The sequence below is a fragment of the Psammomys obesus genome, unplaced genomic scaffold (genome assembly GCF_907164565.1).
Source record: "Psammomys obesus unplaced genomic scaffold, mPsaObe1.curated_primary_1811, whole genome shotgun sequence".
Lineage (NCBI taxonomy): Eukaryota > Metazoa > Chordata > Mammalia > Rodentia > Muridae > Psammomys > Psammomys obesus.
The window spans coordinates 17,602,254-17,619,477 of NW_026596046.1; the positions used below are offsets into that span (position 1 = coordinate 17,602,254).

Genomic DNA, 17,224 nt, shown 5'->3' on the forward strand with positions numbered 1-17,224 from the left:
GGTCCTGTTTTTTACAGCATTCTGGCTGGCTTTTATACCCTCCCTCAAGGTAGGCCCATTTTGAATCTCTCATTATCTGAGCCCACTGTTCCCTTGCCTTGGACAGGGTTTTCATCCTGGGTTTGTTGAAGTTAGAAATAACATCAGTAGCCTAGACCTGCTCAGAATTAGTTTATGCAAAATAACCTGGGTGTGTGGCTTATCAGAAATTTTGATCATTTCTTTTAGATTATCATGCTCTAGGCCTTAATGTGTATCTCTCCCAGCTCTTTGTCTCCTTGCATTTGAGCTCAGAAAGGTCATATGTGGCATTGGTGATTCATCTTGTCCTAGTATTTCGAAAGCCCAAATAGGAGTTAGGTGCTACTCTAAATCACCACCTGAGAGGCAGAGGGGAAAGCATGACTGATACAGGAGTTTTGGTGTTTGTTTTTATTCCCATCACCTTCCCTTCTAGGGCACTGCATCAGCACACACACAGCAGGACAGAGAACCGGCCAAGAAGAAAAGGAAGAAATGCCTGAGTTAATGTGACCTTTGGGGCATCTGCTTCATTTGTGCCCAACAGTACCCTTGTCACACGGCCTGCACTGGTGTTGGTGTCCTGGTTCTGAACACCCTGAACTGTGCCTTCTGTTAGAAGGACTCTTCTGGGCAGGTCGTGCTACAGAAAAATGGCTGCCTTAGGCATACCCTTTTGCAAAAAGCACATCTGAAAGCCTGAGTTTAGGAACCAGCAACGCTCCAAAGCTCCACAGGAGCAAATACAGAGCCTCCAGGCAGAGCTAGGGTCCAGGCTGGCTTCGTTTTTCCAAGGAGCCTTTGGTGAGTTCAATTATCTGGTAAATATCCAGTGCTTCACCTGCAAGACAGTGGAAATTGGTTAGGGTGCCTCCAGAACCATGACTGAGCTCAGAAATGAGAATCTGAACGCAAGGGTCAGAAAGATGGTGGGTGGGAACACTGAGAATAACTCAGCAACATTTTCAATATAAAACAAGTTCTCTAACCACTTTTGGGCATTTTCAGCACATACACTTTTTTTTCAAAGAATGCACTTTGACTTATACAATAAATCTTTAAATATTTCTGGTGTAGTTTTTGAAGATGAATCGGGGTAGATGGAATATTTTAAACTCTAGCATCTTTTTTCATTTACTATGAACCACTCTCTGGAACAATTCCCTTTGTGATTTGAATATCATATTCACTTTAGAATATGGCCTAAAAGTGGATCTCTTCCCCAGAGCCCCAAGGTTCTGAGCCACCTCTCATTCTGTGTATGAAGAACAAAGATTGTGCTCACCCTGGGGAATCCCGTATCTCCTTTCCATCCCAGTTGGGTTAGAAGGAGTTTTACAGTCCATGGTCACTTCCTTCCTGAGGCACTGATCGATATCTACTGCACTGAAAAAGGCGACTGACTGGGGCAGATCATTCAGACCCAGCTTGTAGGCAAACATGCACCTGAAAGAGACCCAGTCTTGGCTCACAGCCGTGCCCTGCTGTGAGTCCAGGCTCCTCACACCAGGAGGAGTAACCAGAGACCCCCACAGAGCAATCACCCACACGTAGCAAACAACAAGTGGAGGCTATACTGTCTCCACATTCAGCCTAATAACTCTGAGATACTGAAATACAATTATGGACTCAACACACTTTTCCAGTTTGGAATACTTTATTGATACTAAAAGAATTTATTTCAATTACTGGACCCAAATAATTGAGAATATATGAGAAATAGGTACTGAATTTTAAACCGAACCACCCCCAAGCCCAGAAAATAAGAGAGCATGGGTAACAGTGTTGAACTGTAAATGTTATTTACCCATTTCTGAAGATAGATCAACTATGATCTGGGCACTACCCAGGTTGGTTCTGAGTGGCAGATCAACAGGGAACAGTAATGTTTAGCTCATCAATATAACTAAGGTTTTAGTATAAGAAAATACAATTCAACAGGTGTAGTAGTGCTCCCTTTAATCTTACCGACAGCAAGAACTAACATAGAAAGCTGTCTCAAGAAACAAATACAACCCAAAACATAAAACACATGTTTTCTAAATTGCATTTAAGCTTCCTCGTTATTCCTTGGCAGAGTAACACCTTTGGCACTTTAAATATTTAGGGGAGAAAAAGATAAACATCTCACTTTTCTGAGTTGAAATGTCTTCAGCCATTGATTCCAGGCACATTATTGAGGGAGCAATAACAAGTCCCTTGACCTTGCCACCGCCTGAGCAATTTGGTACTGGCACATGCCACTTTCAGACCTAATAAATCTCTTTTAAAATCTCTTTTTAGGACTTCCATAAACTTTAAAAATAATAATAAGCTAAACCATTCAGTTCTGAGTTGACAATTCAGACCTGCTCAGTGGGCCCAACATACCTGGTCAGGAGGTTGGTGATCTGCAGTGCCAGGGCGGCACGGTAGCGGTCCTCCTCTCGCACCAGGTAGCGCACCTCATCGTGGATGCTGATGCAGAAGCGCCCATCAATTGCAAATTCCTCAAACAGCCATTTCATGGCCACAAGCATGAGGTGTAAGTAGTCTACAGCAGAGCTCTGTACCACCCAGTTCACACGACTAGTCATAAACTAGGAAGAAGGCGGACATCGGGGAGGGGTTACACCACTCACCACTGCGCTCTAGTCCAGGGACTCTGGCCCTTCCCCTGCCCCTTTTCTCCATGCTCTAAGGGTGGCAAGATCCCTCACCTCTCCCTGGACAACTGCGGGCTCCAGGGCTCTGCTGATGCAGCAGCCCAGCACTGGGGTACGTGGTTGGTCAGACATGGCAATGCTCTCCAGCTTATTAAACATTTCTGATTCTGTGCCCCCTGTCCATGCTCGCTCAGCAGCCACCTCCCACTTCTTCCAGCGTGACCTGGTGGAACAGAAACCATGAGGTCAGGCTTTGTTAGCATCTCAGTGCTTTAAAAAAAAAAAAAAAGTATATATAAATGTATGTATGTATGTATCAGCCCTTTGGGACCAGCCCACAAGTCCCTGCATCTTGAACACAAAAAGTTCTTACTTCCTTGAAGCTTCTCTTCGAATCATTCGAAGATCCTGTAGGGAAACCCAGCCATCCTCTGTCTTGTCCACAGGGAGGGCCAACTGTCTCACCAGCCATTCACCTTCGTCTGAAAGCCGATACCTGTGGGTAGTAGCACCATGATTCCTATTAGATGGCCTCTACAGCACACTCACACTCAATTTCCCAAACACCCCATGGTCATGTGTCTCTCCTAAGGCTAATTTCAGCAGGGAAAGCAGGCTCAAAGAGGCTGAATGACTGGATGGGATCAGCAGCTAGGAAGGGACACAACACAGAAACTGGGGCTTTTGTGTCCCCAAATGCCTAGGCTATATCATGTTAGCCCAGTAAAGGGCAGATTCCAACACAAGCCATTCCTGGTTGTGCCATCCCAGTACTTGGCCTGCACTGAACTGCACAATGACCAGCAGCAGCCTTCTGTTAGTTCAGGAGGCAGCAAGGATACTTGCCACTGTACTTTTTAGTACAGTGGTCCCTGAGGGCAAGAAGGAACCTGAAGAAGCCAAAAACATGATGGCCAAGCCCAGCTTCTTACTGCCCCAGACTCTGAGTTGCAGGGATCCCCAGGTTCCTAAGGGTTTTAGAACCATGTCACCTATTGGAAGGAACATCAGGGCTTCCCTGCAATTTAGGCCTGCAGTTCAAATTCGTGTGATGTCTTTGCTTCTACAACTAAGGCCCAACCTCCTCCTCCCTCGTCACTTTCTTACCTCCACCAGCACACATGCCCACAACATAAAACGTATTAAGACACCACACCCACCTGCTCCTGGTTCCAGTAGCTACAGTCTACACCTGCATTACTCAGCTTTCAGGCTTTCTCAAAGTGAGTGTACTGAGCAGCTTATATCAAGTTCACAAAAAAACTAATCAGTTGGGAAGCAGGAACTTCAACTGAGAAAAAAATGCCTTCATCAACTGGCCTATAGGCCAGTCTGTAGAGCCTTTCGTTTGTTTTTTACTTAGTGAATGAGCCACCCAACCTACTGTGAGCGAGTCCACCCTAGGCAATCAGCTACACTACACACCCAACAAAAGCCGTCAATGTACTTCTCTCTTCCCCTGTACGTGACCCTGCTAAAAAGCCTGTGAAGGCCCTGGGCACACAGCATGTAGCACTGCTGGACAAAACAGACCAGAGTAAATTGGGAGCCTTTCTCCTCCTGTCAAGACTAGCCTACACTCTGGATTTCCATGTTTCTATTCCTTTGGTTCCTGTCTATCTGCTCACTCTTATTCCTATGGCCGTGAGCACAGGATCTTGAAGCTATTGCAAGCATTACATAATTATAGCTATAGATGACCAATGATGACAATAAATCCTAAGTACCGCACTACCCTGTGAGGGAAAAACTGACACTCTAAAGACAATGTTACAATTCCAAAGATTCAACCATTCTGCAGCTAGCTTTAGAGGGACAACACAGAGATGTATTAGAAAAGAAGAGAGCTGTAAAGCAGGCCTGTGGTCATGGGTGCTAATGTGGGTGGAAAAGGGACCCTCACCGGCGGAGGCCCTTTGTGACAGCATACATCTGCTGGGCCTTCTCAGCTGCCTCCTGCTTTGTGAGCCTGTGGTTGAACTGCATCAGTAGGCGCTCAGCAAATGACTGCCCAGCCCCATAGATACGGCCGTAGTTGAAGACCTTAGCATGCTCTCGACTGATGCCTACAGTGGTAGCTGTCTTACTGTGTAGATCAGTGCCCCTGCTCTTTCTGCCCTGCAGTGTCATCCAGCCAAAGGCTGTGCAGCCTGGAGAAGAGAGAACAGTGAGCAGCTCAGAAATACCTAGCCCAGCCTCCTGGGCCAAGGGTCCAGCCACCTCACCCCTGCCCACACCACAGGCCCGGCTTACCATGAATGCCAGCAAAATGAGCATCTCCAAGTACAGCTGCAATCCACAGTTCCTGTGAGTCCACGTCAGCACCCACGAGGACATAGCCAGGGGGAGCCTGCACCATGGCTTTCAACTCACTGCCTACTCGGTCAGGCTGCAGGAAGAGTGAGGTCAGGCCCACCTTAGAAGCCCATGGCAACTGCTACCCTGGATTTCTAGGACCAGTGCTGACAAAGTACTTGGGGTCTTTCCTGAGGGAAGACTTTAGAGAGTGCCATACAACCCCGAGCCAGCTTCAGGGATGGCCCCTGTCAGCACTAGGCTGGTAAATGAACAAACACTGTATGCCAGTCCCGCCCACTGACCTGGCTCATCTAACCTCCATAATAACTATGGCCAATATGTGTGGCATTGACTAGCCAGCAGCAGGCACCTAAAACACATCTGCTAAAGGAATGGATGACATGAAGCCAGATTTGAACCAGAGCCCTGTGCAGCCCAGACTTTAGTTTCCTTCTCATGTCCCTTGCTAAGACTCCAAAGGCTCCTCCGATAGTTTCCAGAGACCTAAGAGAGGAAGAGCAGAAGCCAGGAAGAGAGGACATGTACCCGAGCATTGCTGGCAGTGAGCCATGTGGGCTCCACAGCTCGGCGAGTGATGGTGCCGGCAGTCACCACCTGGGGCAAGATGGCCCCATAACGGCCTTCCTCATCGAAGTTAGGGTGCCTGCAATAGGCAGAAGCAGAGATGCCTCAGCAGCTTGCTCTGATGGCAAGGCCCACACCACTCAGCTCTGTATCCCCACGAACACTCAGTAGGCCATACCTGGTCACAGCACGGGGCAGAGCTGACCTGGGGAGCCATACCACCATCTGGGAGCTGCAGGACAAGAAGGCTAAAGCTCAGCACATCCATGGCTGCATAATCTACCTCACCAGCATTTGCACATGATCAGCCGCAGGGATGGATGCTTTGAAGCCTGGGCATCAACCCTCTTCTCACTAACCTTACTCAGGATAGGCCAAAGGCTAGACCCTACAGGAGGATCTGGGCCCCACAGAAGAATCAGGGTGGGCTATACCAACCCCCTCACAAAGGGCTTATGATCACAACCATGATCTCAACCTTTGAGATAAATTCATTTGCTACTGCAGAAAGGGTCAGCTCTCAATCCCTAATACAGGTTAACACATAACCAGCCCTCTAAGGTCCTTATTGACAGCCCATGGTTCCTGCAGTTAAAGTAGAGGGTTTAATGGGAGCTGGGGAGAGCAATCAGAGTCCTACCATACCACTCTATATAATCAGAGAAAGAGGCTGGAGAGGGAGAGACAAACATGCCCAAGATCTGTGTCACCTGGGCAAACAGCCAAGCCTCTACACTATAGCTGTTTTCCTCTCGAGTAGCCCAGGCAAGGGCAGGAAAGTCAGAGTTGGAACTGAGGAAAGGAAGCTTGGAGCTGCAGACTCCTGACAGCCATACAGACAGGCTTCCTGCCACCCCACTTTGGCCTACCTGATACGTTTATGAGCATTCCTCCAAAAAGAAATCATTTTATTTATTTCCAGGGCACGGGGTCCACTGGCACCTCCTGGGCCAGCTTGCAGGGTTCCATCCTCCATCTTGGGCAAGAAATCTTTGGCAAAGGGACTTCCCACATTGTAGTTGTTCCCATCCTGTAGAAGACAAAGAAAACAATGGTTGGAAGACAGGTGGCAGACCACCTGCTAGGGAACTGACATGGACACTGAGCGTTCTCCCAGCAGAACCTAGAACCTCCAGTAATTGGGGCAATTCCCACATCAGAATCTTGCACATTTACAAGTACACACATCCAAATGCTAAGATGGTCAGATAAAGCTAACAACAACCAATAAGAGCTACCACACAACAGATACAATGTTAGACACTTGACATGTCCTTGTCAGTTAATCCTACCAGGTCGCCTCTCACCATTCAATTTTCAAATGAAAATAAAAGCAGTAAGAGACCATACCCTGCTCCACTACTGTCAGTCCCACAAAAAGCTGTCTCCTGGTCTGAGCTTACAATGAAGTTCTACTGTGGGCCATAACCACAGTGAGAACACGAGGAAGGCACAATCTATACCTTGTGAGGCAGCTTGAAAAACCAGCATCCAGGGATATCCACATCATTGTAAGGTCCGTTGCCATGGTGATAAGTGGGCTCGCTGGTTTTGGGGGCACAAGCAGCAGGCTGTGGGGGCCACACACCCAGATCAGGCCCTGTTCCAGCACCTGCATTCAGCAAGGGCCAGGGGGTAGGGGGATGGGAAAAGGGCCTGAAACCGAGTAGGCAAACTGGAAGTAAAGGAAGGCATGGTCATAGGTTTCCTCCTTGCTCTCCCTATACCCACAGGGCCACAGAGGAACAGGGCACTAGCTCCAAGCCTCCCAAGACCTCGTGCACTCTGGTCGGAAAGAGCTATGTGAGCTAGAGGATGTCCCAGGCGCCCACGACCCACCCAGAGAGCCCAAGCAGGCATCTTCTCACCAGAGCTGGGGGTTGACTCAGTCCTGAATTCTCCATCTTGGCCTCAGCCTCTGTATCTAAGCAGCCTAGCTCTTCTACCTGGATGGGCCCAGGAATCAGGTGTGAGACAGGCAGCTGTGGGCCTGAGTCCACCAGCCCTTCGCGCCACAGAACTCAGACCAGTCTAGTGTGAGCAGCCAGTGGCAGCTCCCATGCAAAAGGTGCCCCATTTTCCTAGGAAAACAGACCCCTCATCAACAGGCTCACGTTCAGAGCGTGTCCTCACCGTCTGCCACATGGCACTACTGTCAGTGAGCGAGAACTCCTCAGCCAGGTCTATCTCCTGGGTCTCCAACTGCTGCTTCCCCTGTTCAAGACAGTGCTTCCTGTACAAGGATTCCACGGCCCTGGGCGGAGAGAGACCTGCTGATTACTGGAGGCCTGCTCAGGCCAGGCAGCTTGCTGGGGTTTTCTACTGCCCCTTTGTTTACATCTCACTCAGCTCGGAGGAAGGTGTGTAAAGAGGGAGTGGCCAACCCAAATGACTTCTCACTGGTGACAGGCTCTGAAAACTAGTCTGACTCAAAATCCAAGCTCCTTTATGCTTGAGAGCTCTGAAAGCAAAGCAGGGGACATCAGGACTGAAGTCACCCTGTGGAGCTAGCTCCTGTCCAGTCAGCCACGAGTGGGCTCAGTGAAGCAGGCTGGCTCACTGTCAGGTTTCAGACTGACATTGACCTCCAGTGTCCTTGGAACCAGGACTCTGAGCCACAGTCAATACAATACCTTGACCTCTCCATAACACCTGTCTGTCCAGTGTTCAGGGTTTGTTGCCTCAAACAGGTCAACCAACTTCTCCTCTAGGCTCTTGTCAATTATAAGTGTGCATACCAGGCCTGGTAAAATACTTGCCTTCTGTGCGTGAGTGAGGACAGAGTTCAATCTCCAGCACCATAAAATTTAAAAATTAAAACCACCAACCAACCAACTAAATAAATTAATACATAAAGCAGACCAGGTAACTCTTGTACCTATCATCTCAGTAGTGGAAAAGCTGAGATAAGGGGGTAGAGAGTTGGCCCGGTGGTTAAAGAGCACTTTCTGCTCTTCCAGAGGACACAGGTTTGGTTCCCAGCATCCACATGGTGGTTCGTGACCATCCATAACTCCAGTTCCAGGGGATCCAACAATCTTTTCTAACCTCTGCCATGTAAGTAAAAATTTAAAAATAATAGTAATTTAAAAAAAAGAAAAGCTGAGGCAGTAAGATTGCTCTGAGATGGAGGCCAGCCTGGGCTACATAACGAATCCCAGGCTAGCCTAGGCTTCAAAGGGAGCCCATCTCCAAAAAACGAATACATAATTTTAAAAAGCGAAAATCTCTTCTTATAGAATTGCTTAGAAGCCAAGTGAGATCTGCACTGCAGAACCCTCAGCTACAGTGGCTGGCATGTGAAGAGCACTCAAACTCTACTCAAGAAAAGCGGCAAGCCTGCCGATTCCCAGGCCACATCCAAAACCTTCCCTCAGCGTTACTGTGAAGGCAGCTGTGCCACTGGGAAAGAGAACCAGAACCCAGACGCCGGGACCACAGCTCTTCCCAACAGCCAGAGCTGACCTTGATTACTCTAGTAAAGAAGGGCCTTGCAGCCAAAACCTGGATCTTACCTGTAGGGGCAGGCTACCCCAGCTGACTCTACAGTGGGGTTTCCTGGGGGCTCAGTCAGATTATCTCGACGCCCAGGCACCAGGTAGCCCCAACCATGAGAGTCTGAGTAGTGCAGAGGAAAACCATCCCAGGTCAGTGCCATGAGCTTAGGAGTGACCCGCATCTGCAGGCTGAGGAGGCTGGGGCCTGGCGTCCATGCAGGGTCATCTAGCCGAGGGCACAACTTCCGGTACCACCTATTCGGCCCCGCAGGAAAAAAAGTGTCACACTGGGGCGTAAGAAAGGGTCTTTCTTCCATGCTGTACCCCAGCCCTTCCAAGTCCTCCAGGCGTTCTAGTGACTCAGGCCAAAGATGTTAGTCCTCTCTGGTGGGGTGCTCTGGACCTATATAGTATCTCCTAAATTATTCAAGTTCCCTCAGAAGGCAAAACCCTATGTGTCTCAGTGGCACCCTCCAGTCAAAGCTCCTTTGCAAGCCTCACTGCAGACTCCAAGCAGAAACAGATCTCCCTTCCGACCCAGAACTCCCACTGTTCTAGACACACAGCCGTCTCTCACAGGCTGTTCACCAGAGCCCGAGGTGACGCTAGCAGCACACACAAGGCATTTGCATCCGGGGTCACATAAGTACAATGAGGCTACACCACTGGGCACTATGGAGGTCCTTTTTCTCATCTCTGTCTCTAAGACAGCAATGAAGGGCAGGCACCTCCTTAAGGAAACGGCCCCTTTATTTCCACAGGCAGAACAGAACTGCCTCCAAACTATAAACTATGTCTCTTACAGGTCCGCCTCACTGGCTGGTCTGCACGCCTGATGCCCCTACAAGGAAGATGAGCTCCATCTGTGCCCCTGCAACTGCCACAGGTGGCATGCATACAGCAGGGGTTCAATGCACTGTGCCGAATGTATCCAGAAAGCTACTGGGGTCAGAGTAAACAGGCGAGAAGAAATGGAAGGTGGAATGAACGCAGGACAACCAAGGTCTAAAATCTTGAAGAGGCCCCAACAAGGAGTGCCCTGAGGATCGTGCAAGACAGCCAGAGAGAACCAGTCTCACCCCGGGTGTCCAGGAAGGTGCTGGAGTCGCTTAGGCAGGGTGTCTAAGGTGTTCTTCAGCTGCTGTAAACGGGTGCGGGCCACTGCACCTTGCTGAAGCTCCTCTTCCTCGCTGGGTGGTCCAGGATCTGCGCGGGGCTCAGGAGGTTAGGCCCAGAAGGGACTCACAGGTCTGAAAGACTACAGCAACCCCTTCCAAGGGACCCCCCCACACACACCCCTGGGTCCTAGGACTATCCCAGAGATACCCTGTCCCATATCCCACCTCAGCTTCCCACCTTCCTGATCCATGGGCTCCCCAGAGGGCCCAGCTCCCTCGATGGGCAACTTGCTGGCCGAGACCGGCTTCTTCACCTTCTTTGCCTTTCTCTGCTTAAACTCCTGTAGATCCCACTCTAGGTCCCAGAGCCAGGGGTCGTCTTTGTACCTGCAGCACCAGTCCACCAGGCTAGAGTTAAGGCTGAGCGAAAAGCCCAGGTCTCCTGCCCGCCTGTCCCCTCCCTTGACCCAGCCTGCCCCAAACCTGACTACCTCTCCCCTGAGAGCAACTGGCAGGCGTCATTAGCCAGATCCATCAGCGACCTCTTCATCTCCCACTGCAGCTCCTCATACGTGCTCTGGGCCTCAGACAGGTAACGCTCCCAGTTCTGGTTGACGGGCAGGTATGAGACACCCATCTCCAGCATGCCAGCCAGAGTCACTGGGTGGGGACACCTTAGGGACAGGCATGAAGGGCTGCCATAAATGACCACGGGAAACAAGGCTTGGGCCCAGTTCCTAAGACAATTTGACAAGTTCAACCCAACCAGCCATGTGGCACAGCTCTAAAATCGGACGGGCTTGCTCTCAGCTCTACTGCTACCCAGCCCTGCATTAGTCACCTGACTTCTCTGGGCCTCAGCTCCTCTACTTGTAACATGCAAATAACATCCCCTCCTCAGGGGTGATAAGAAAATGACGTAATTAATTTAAAAAAAGAAAAAAGAAAATGATAGATGACAAAAGAAAGAATGAGGACCACTGAGAGAAAAGTCTGTGCCAGACACTGTGCTAACAACCCCATACACGCCAATGACTGCGTATGGACCTCACAGCTGGGAATAGAGTAGACTTGTGTGTATTTTTTCATGAAAACACTGAGGCTCACAGAAACCAAGTTACTTGTCTTAGGTCAATGAGGATACAGCAGCCAAGGTTTGAACCAGGTCTGAATAACAATCATCACTGACCATATCATCAGACTGGTTCACTAAAAAACACAAGACAGAAAGTTGGGACCACACACACGAGATGAGCCCCTAGAGCTCCAGAAACCCTAGAGTGCCCCGAGGTACCCACATGGATACCACTGAATAGAGGGGCTCCATTCTTTCAGCCCAGAAAAGCTAGTGAGCACCCTAAGAGTCAGCCCCCCATTACCTGACTGTAATGGGGGGTACCAAATCTCCCCACCCCGGAGTTCACCTGGCTCCCCTCACCTCTCCAAGAAGAGTGGCAGCTGTTGCTGGAAAACCTCATAGGTGGCCCACACATCACAGGCACAATACTGCATCAGATCCTAGCACAGGTGACAAGAACTTGTTGGAGGGGGCACAGGGCGGGGCAGGGACAACCACCTGCTACCACTGCCACGTCTCAGGGGCAGCCCCAACACTGGCCCTCTCCACGCTCAGCTGCAGGTCAGTCGCAGCCCCTGTGTCTTGAGGTCTGAGCCAACAGCATACCTACCTGGAAGTTCTCCCGGATATCCCTCAGGCTGCCCTTGACGAACAGTTCCCGAGGCTCCTTCTCTAAGGGAGGTCCCCCCACATAAAGTCTGTGCACGTCTGCAAGATTATTGGCACTGCTGATGTCTATCCAGTCCCAAGACGAAATCTGAGAGACCAGAGGGAGGTCAGCCCAACAGGTAGACCAGTGACGGGGCGCTGAGCGGACGTAGTCCCACACGCACTCACCGCTGGACTGCTGCCTTTCCTCTGGAACTTGTGACCTCGCTGTGCGGGGCGCTGAGTCTTGCGCTTGCCCTGCTTCTTGGCTGCCATCCACAGACTGCGCTGGAAGCTGCTCAGCCCTGAGATGGCCATGTGCATGCTCATAGTGTCCAGAAAGCGCATGCGGGAGCCCTGAGGACGGGGTAGAAAGGAGGCGCTGCAACAGAGGGGCTGGCTGGCCACTGCTTCAGTGGTGGGTGTTGACCCCAGCCCTACCTTAGCATCTCACATAGCCTCCCCCATACACACAGCCTCCAACACAAAACAGAAGTCCCATGCTTGCACTAACACCTGCCCAATTCCTGAACGTGCAGAGCTGGCTCAGTACCAATGTGCAAGCACTTCGAGCTTCCAGCGACAGCTCTGGGCAACTCTGGATGGATGAACTAAACAAGACCTTCAGAGCCATGGGCCAGGCCCCCAGCTCTGGTTCTGACCCTAACCCCCACATGCTGTGGAGCCTGGCAAGTCAGCAAGGCTGGCTGTGCCTTAGTGTCGCCCTGTTCTTCCCCTTAGCCAGCTGTGAAGATTCAAAGAAAAGGTGTTTTTACAGTCTCCGAACTAGCACACACCAAGCAGTCTGACTGTCTGACACGTGTGCTGGTCAAACTCTCCTCAGAGTCCACTGAAGGAGCTTCTGCTAGCTCTCTTTACGGAAACAGAAACTGAGCCTAGCTACGGTAAGGGGAGCATACTGGCCATCAATGGCTGATGCAGGATGTGGCCTAGGCTGTAGGTAGGAGCCCCTAAAAGCTCTAAAATGCCACACAAAGGTAAGAGCCATTTGATCCTGGAACAACTCCCAGTCCTGCGCCAGCACAGCTGTAATGGAGCTCCTTGCAGCCTTTAGAGAACAGAGGTGTCATAACAGTTTCAAACACCACACTAGTGTTTTAATTCTGTTCTGGAGGTCCAACAGCTGCACAGAGACCAAGCAAGGCTGGTCAACAGAAGTCCCTGCAGATGCCGCAGAGAGCATGGAAACAGTGGCCAAGAAGGCAATGCTTTCCCCTAGCAAAGGAAATGTAGCCCCTGGCCCACCTTACGCAACAGAATACCATTCCCACAAGCCTTACCTGAATCAGATACTGCTCCCTGATATGGGCTCGGTCAAAGGAAACATTGTGCCCCACCACTAACCGCTCCTGCCAGTCCTGCTGTGTGGAGCTGCTGGCACCAGCAGAGACCTCCAAGGGGATTAGGTCAGCCGGCGATAGCTGGCTGGTCCAGGAGTAACGCTCTTCCACCAGCCGCCGGCTGCACCAGGAATACCTGAAGGAGGGGAGAGGTGGGCAGGTTTACCATGAAGGGCTACACTTGTGTTCCATACCACCCAGGCATGCCAGGTCCCCAGGGGGTGCTACTCACTCTCACAGAAGCCAGGGGATCATTGAGGAGAGAAGTTGCAAAGCCTTTTTTTACTATTCAACTCCCACAGATTAACACGGAGCTAAATGCTACGCTACTGGGTGCCATGTGTAGGAAGGTGTGCAGGCCCAAAGCTGAGTCTGCCGCTAGCTCTGTGGCCTTTATCAACATGACCAACCCCTTGTGTCTTTAAGCACAAAACAGCTAATGTTCCAAGTGCGAATAAAGGAGACAGTTGGTGATACAACCCAAGGTAGAGAATTTTTCACTGAACGTGGCAAAAAAGAAAAAAAGAAAATGACAAATGCTGTGTACACATACAGGGTGAATCGTCTGACGGCTGCAAAGAGTCTGAAGGACAAAATAGGTCATGCACCTTACAGGAGCATCTACCCTCAGTGAGATGCCACAGAGCTAGCTCCCCAGGATGAGAGAGCATGCGCATGTGCCCGAGTGAGTGTGGGGAGAGAGATGAGTGCTCTCTGCAAGGCCTGACACTGACTCAGGGAAAGGCTAGTATGCTCGAGGCCCCACGGAAGAGTGGGGAGAACGGCCCCTGCAAAAGCCCTGCCACAAGCCACACCCACTTCAAAAGACTGAGGCCACACAGTGGACAAATCGGCTCTCATGGAGCACCCTATAGCCTTTAGGGAACACAAGAGTGATGTGCCTCAAGTTTCCAACAGCAAAACTAGCCTCTTTAAGCCTGGCAAATCTATCACACACTCCACGGTGGGGCTACATAAGGCAGCCAAGCTGGAACCCTTCCTCTTTCACCCCAGCCCGTCAAAGCCATTTGAAACAACGTTAGCAAGGGCTCAAGAATGCTAAATACTTGAAGCTATGAGGATGACAAGGACTTCAGTCATGCTGGTGTCTGGAGACGGGCCTAGAGCTGTGCCTGAAGCCACCTTAATATAAACTTACTTGTGAGTAAATAAAAGGGGGGGGGGAGCCAAAATTAAGATGAGCTGGAATCCATGATTTCAATTCTAAAGTTGTCCTTGGTCTCCGAAATGCCAAGGGCCTGGATGATATCCATTCAGGCGAATGACTGATCAAAGCCCTTACCAAAAGCCTTTGGGAACCTCCCTTGTGGGAGGCTCAGCTGTCCAGGCTTCCACCTAACTGCTACAAGCTGTGCTGGCCAGGTTAGCCAACCGTGGGGCAAAGGCACGCCAGGGTAAATGTGGACTGCTCTGGAGGCACTGCCCACAGCCACGACAGTCAGACTACTAAGAGAAAGAGGTCTTTGCATAAACCCGGGCCTCAGCACTGGCTCTGCCACCAGGCAAACTAAGCAATGCCCCCAATACGACTGGCAAAATGGAATGAGAATGAAGGCAGAATGGGAAGGAGAAGAAAAAGAAGTGAGGAAGGTGGAAAGAGAGAAAGGGGGACTTGACTTCTCCAAAACTGACCAAAAAAACTCGTTGTCACTGGCTTCTTTTCAGCCACCAAAGCCTACTTTATCTTTTCAAACGATGGCTGGTATTCCCCTTGACTCTGGCCACCAAGTTACACAAGCACTGTGGTTCTTATCATAACTTCAACTAAGTGAACGCAAAATCATCTAGATTTGCTCTTTTTAGCCATTAATGCCTACCTTATCTATTTAGCCATGCTTTCACCATTTTCAACTGCATATATAACATTTCGCAGCTTTCTTTACAAAGATGTAGCTTCCAATAGGAATAAAGAAACTGCCAACTTTTTTGCTGGCCAGGCCTGAAAGCATTAAGGTTGTAAATAGTATTTTAATCCTGGAATGAAGAATAAAAAAAGGGGAGAAACAGTACTGCCATCATTGCTTGAAAAAGAAACCTGGGTAGCACTTAGAAAGTTATTTAAAAAGAAGAACCTGTTTGGGACCAAACTAATGACTTGGAAGGAAGTAGTATTTCTAAGCTGGGATCGGGCAAGCCTAGGCCAGCTCCAGGGGCACTTGGAAAGGTTGGACAGGATTTGGTCTGGCATTTATGAAGGACACTGGAGACGGTGAGCATTTTAAACTGCCTAGAACAATCCCGCCAAAAGGAACATCTTCCTGTCCAAAATAACCATCAGCATTCCCAAAACCAAACACTGTGCAAACGTCTTTTCAGACTAACTTCTCATGGAAGCTGCTTGGGGCCAGGGGTTGAGGCACAAACTGGTGGCCAGTCTCAAATGGTCTGTCTGTCTGTCTGTCTCAAAGGCAACGCTATCTCTGCATGGCCCCTGCCATTCCCTCGGGTGTTGTCTAGAGTCTGTGTATCCTCCCACCAGAGCTGAGCATCACAGAAGCAGGATTAAGCAGGTTTAGTTCACCACGTCAGCAGTCCTTAAATGAGCATCCAGCACACAGCAGGAATTCGGAAAATGTTCACTAAACCGAACCGTTAAGTTGGGCCCCCTACAAATGGTAGTCCCCTGTTCCTGACCCCGACTTACCAGGCCGAGGGGGATATGGCCACCGCCAAAGTGGGGCAGGTTCCCTCTGCCAAGCAGACCTCCACGTCGAACACCAGGGCCCGCTCCTCGGGGATGGCCACGGGTTCGGCCTCCCCCTCGGGGCCGTACCGGGTCCAGCCCTCCGCCCAGGCCCAGCTCTGGGGCTGGGGCGGCAAATGGGTCTCCAATAACGAGGCGGCCGCCTCCAAGTAAGGCAGGCTCTGCTTCTGGGCCACGAGGCGGAAGTGCTGGTCTAGGTCGCCCCCGAAGAGCCGGGGCAGGCGCAGCTCCACGTCTGGCAAGGGCGTGGCCGGCTGCCCCCACAGCCCGTGCTTCTGCAGGTGCTCGATGCTGCGGCGCACCGCGGCCTCGTCGGGGGCTTCCCCTGCGCACCCGAAGATTTGCTCGTGCAGCCCTTTCGACAGCATCTGGATGAGCAGAGGGTTGAGCCGCTGCTGCTGCCTGTCCTCGGAGGAGGGCGCTTGCGACTGCGGCCGCCCGTCGCTGGGGACGGGGGCGAGGACGGAGCTGGAGACCCAGCGTCCCGTGGCTGGCCCTGGCCCTGAGCCGACCTTGGCGCTGGCCACCTTCTTCCAGAGCAGGCGGCTCATGGTTGGTGCAGGGAGCCCCCCGCTGTGAGTCGGGACACCTGGCCTTGGGCTCCAGCTTGACAGCTTTTACTGGCCGAAAGACTCAGGGAGAGACACGTCCCCTCTCTGTGTTCCTGTCAGTGAAATAGGTCTCACCATGCCTGCCCTCCTCACACAAATCCTAAAGGAGATAGATGACAAAGTGTTATTACATGTGGCGTACACCTGGACAGACAGCTTATCCCTCATTAAGCACCTGCAGCGTGCCTAGCATTTTCTCCACTTGATCTTGGCCAAAGGGCCAGAGCGGTGTGGGCACGCTTTTCTGTTACGCCCCCAAACAACCTTAGGGAAGGGCCACCCAGGCTCGTCAGTGAACTTGGAGAAGCCGCTGGAGATGCTGGAATCGGGAGACGCAGTCCAGACTTTCGGCTTTCTCCAACTGCGTGACCTTGGGCGAGCTCCTCAGGCCCCGACTTCCTCCTCTGTGGAATGGGGCTGAGGGCTCCACGGGCCGCCGAGCAGTGCCAGAGGGCGCGCTCGTCGCGCGGCCCTGACCCCAGCAGGCGCCGGGCAGACGCTCACTGCCAGCATCACCCACGGCTGGCGGCCCCGGGGCCTAGCGCCCGGCTTCAAGCCCGCCGGCTGGGCCAGAGCCCCGGGGTCCCCGCCCGCACCCGGGCCGGCCCAGGGCGCCCCGTCTGGGGGCGGCACGCCG

At 51.3% G+C, this 17,224-nt stretch overlaps 2 protein-coding genes across 3 annotated transcripts in view; one reads left to right on the top strand and one right to left on the bottom strand.

Annotated features, from left to right (window-relative positions):
* Fanci (FA complementation group I) overlaps positions 1 to 529 on the top strand; it is a 56,937-nt gene extending 56,408 nt beyond the window's left edge. Inside the window, exon 38 of the mRNA XM_055623122.1 lies at positions 458 to 529. Coding sequence (XP_055479097.1) covers positions 458 to 529 — 72 coding nt within the window. The remainder of the gene's footprint in view (positions 1 to 457) is intronic.
* Positions 418 to 17,224, bottom strand: part of Polg (DNA polymerase gamma, catalytic subunit) — a 17,354-nt gene continuing 547 nt past the window's right edge. Inside the window, exons 2-23 of one of the 2 annotated variants that reach the window (XM_055623124.1) lie at positions 15,917 to 16,687; positions 13,192 to 13,387; positions 12,080 to 12,247; positions 11,853 to 11,999; positions 11,603 to 11,682; positions 10,656 to 10,838; positions 10,403 to 10,551; positions 10,126 to 10,252; positions 9,065 to 9,301; positions 7,683 to 7,803; positions 7,418 to 7,495; positions 7,013 to 7,120; positions 6,419 to 6,579; positions 5,728 to 5,781; positions 5,511 to 5,628; positions 4,920 to 5,055; positions 4,570 to 4,816; positions 3,040 to 3,162; positions 2,721 to 2,889; positions 2,392 to 2,600; positions 1,307 to 1,467; positions 418 to 862 (exon numbers count right to left, since the gene is read on the bottom strand). In XM_055623124.1, coding sequence (XP_055479099.1) covers positions 786 to 862; positions 1,307 to 1,467; positions 2,392 to 2,600; positions 2,721 to 2,889; positions 3,040 to 3,162; positions 4,570 to 4,816; positions 4,920 to 5,055; positions 5,511 to 5,628; positions 5,728 to 5,781; positions 6,419 to 6,579; positions 7,013 to 7,120; positions 7,418 to 7,495; positions 7,683 to 7,803; positions 9,065 to 9,301; positions 10,126 to 10,252; positions 10,403 to 10,551; positions 10,656 to 10,838; positions 11,603 to 11,682; positions 11,853 to 11,999; positions 12,080 to 12,247; positions 13,192 to 13,387; positions 15,917 to 16,527 — 3,660 coding nt within the window. In that variant the 5' untranslated portion in view covers positions 16,528 to 16,687 and the 3' untranslated portion in view covers positions 418 to 785. Of the gene's footprint in view, positions 863 to 1,306; positions 1,468 to 2,391; positions 2,601 to 2,720; positions 2,890 to 3,039; positions 3,163 to 4,569; positions 4,817 to 4,919; positions 5,056 to 5,510; positions 5,629 to 5,727; positions 5,782 to 6,418; positions 6,580 to 7,012; positions 7,121 to 7,417; positions 7,496 to 7,682; positions 7,804 to 9,064; positions 9,302 to 10,125; positions 10,253 to 10,402; positions 10,573 to 10,655; positions 10,839 to 11,602; positions 11,683 to 11,852; positions 12,000 to 12,079; positions 12,248 to 13,191; positions 13,388 to 15,916; positions 16,688 to 17,224 lie in introns of both variants that reach the window. The other variant, XM_055623123.1, reaches the window with a different exon arrangement.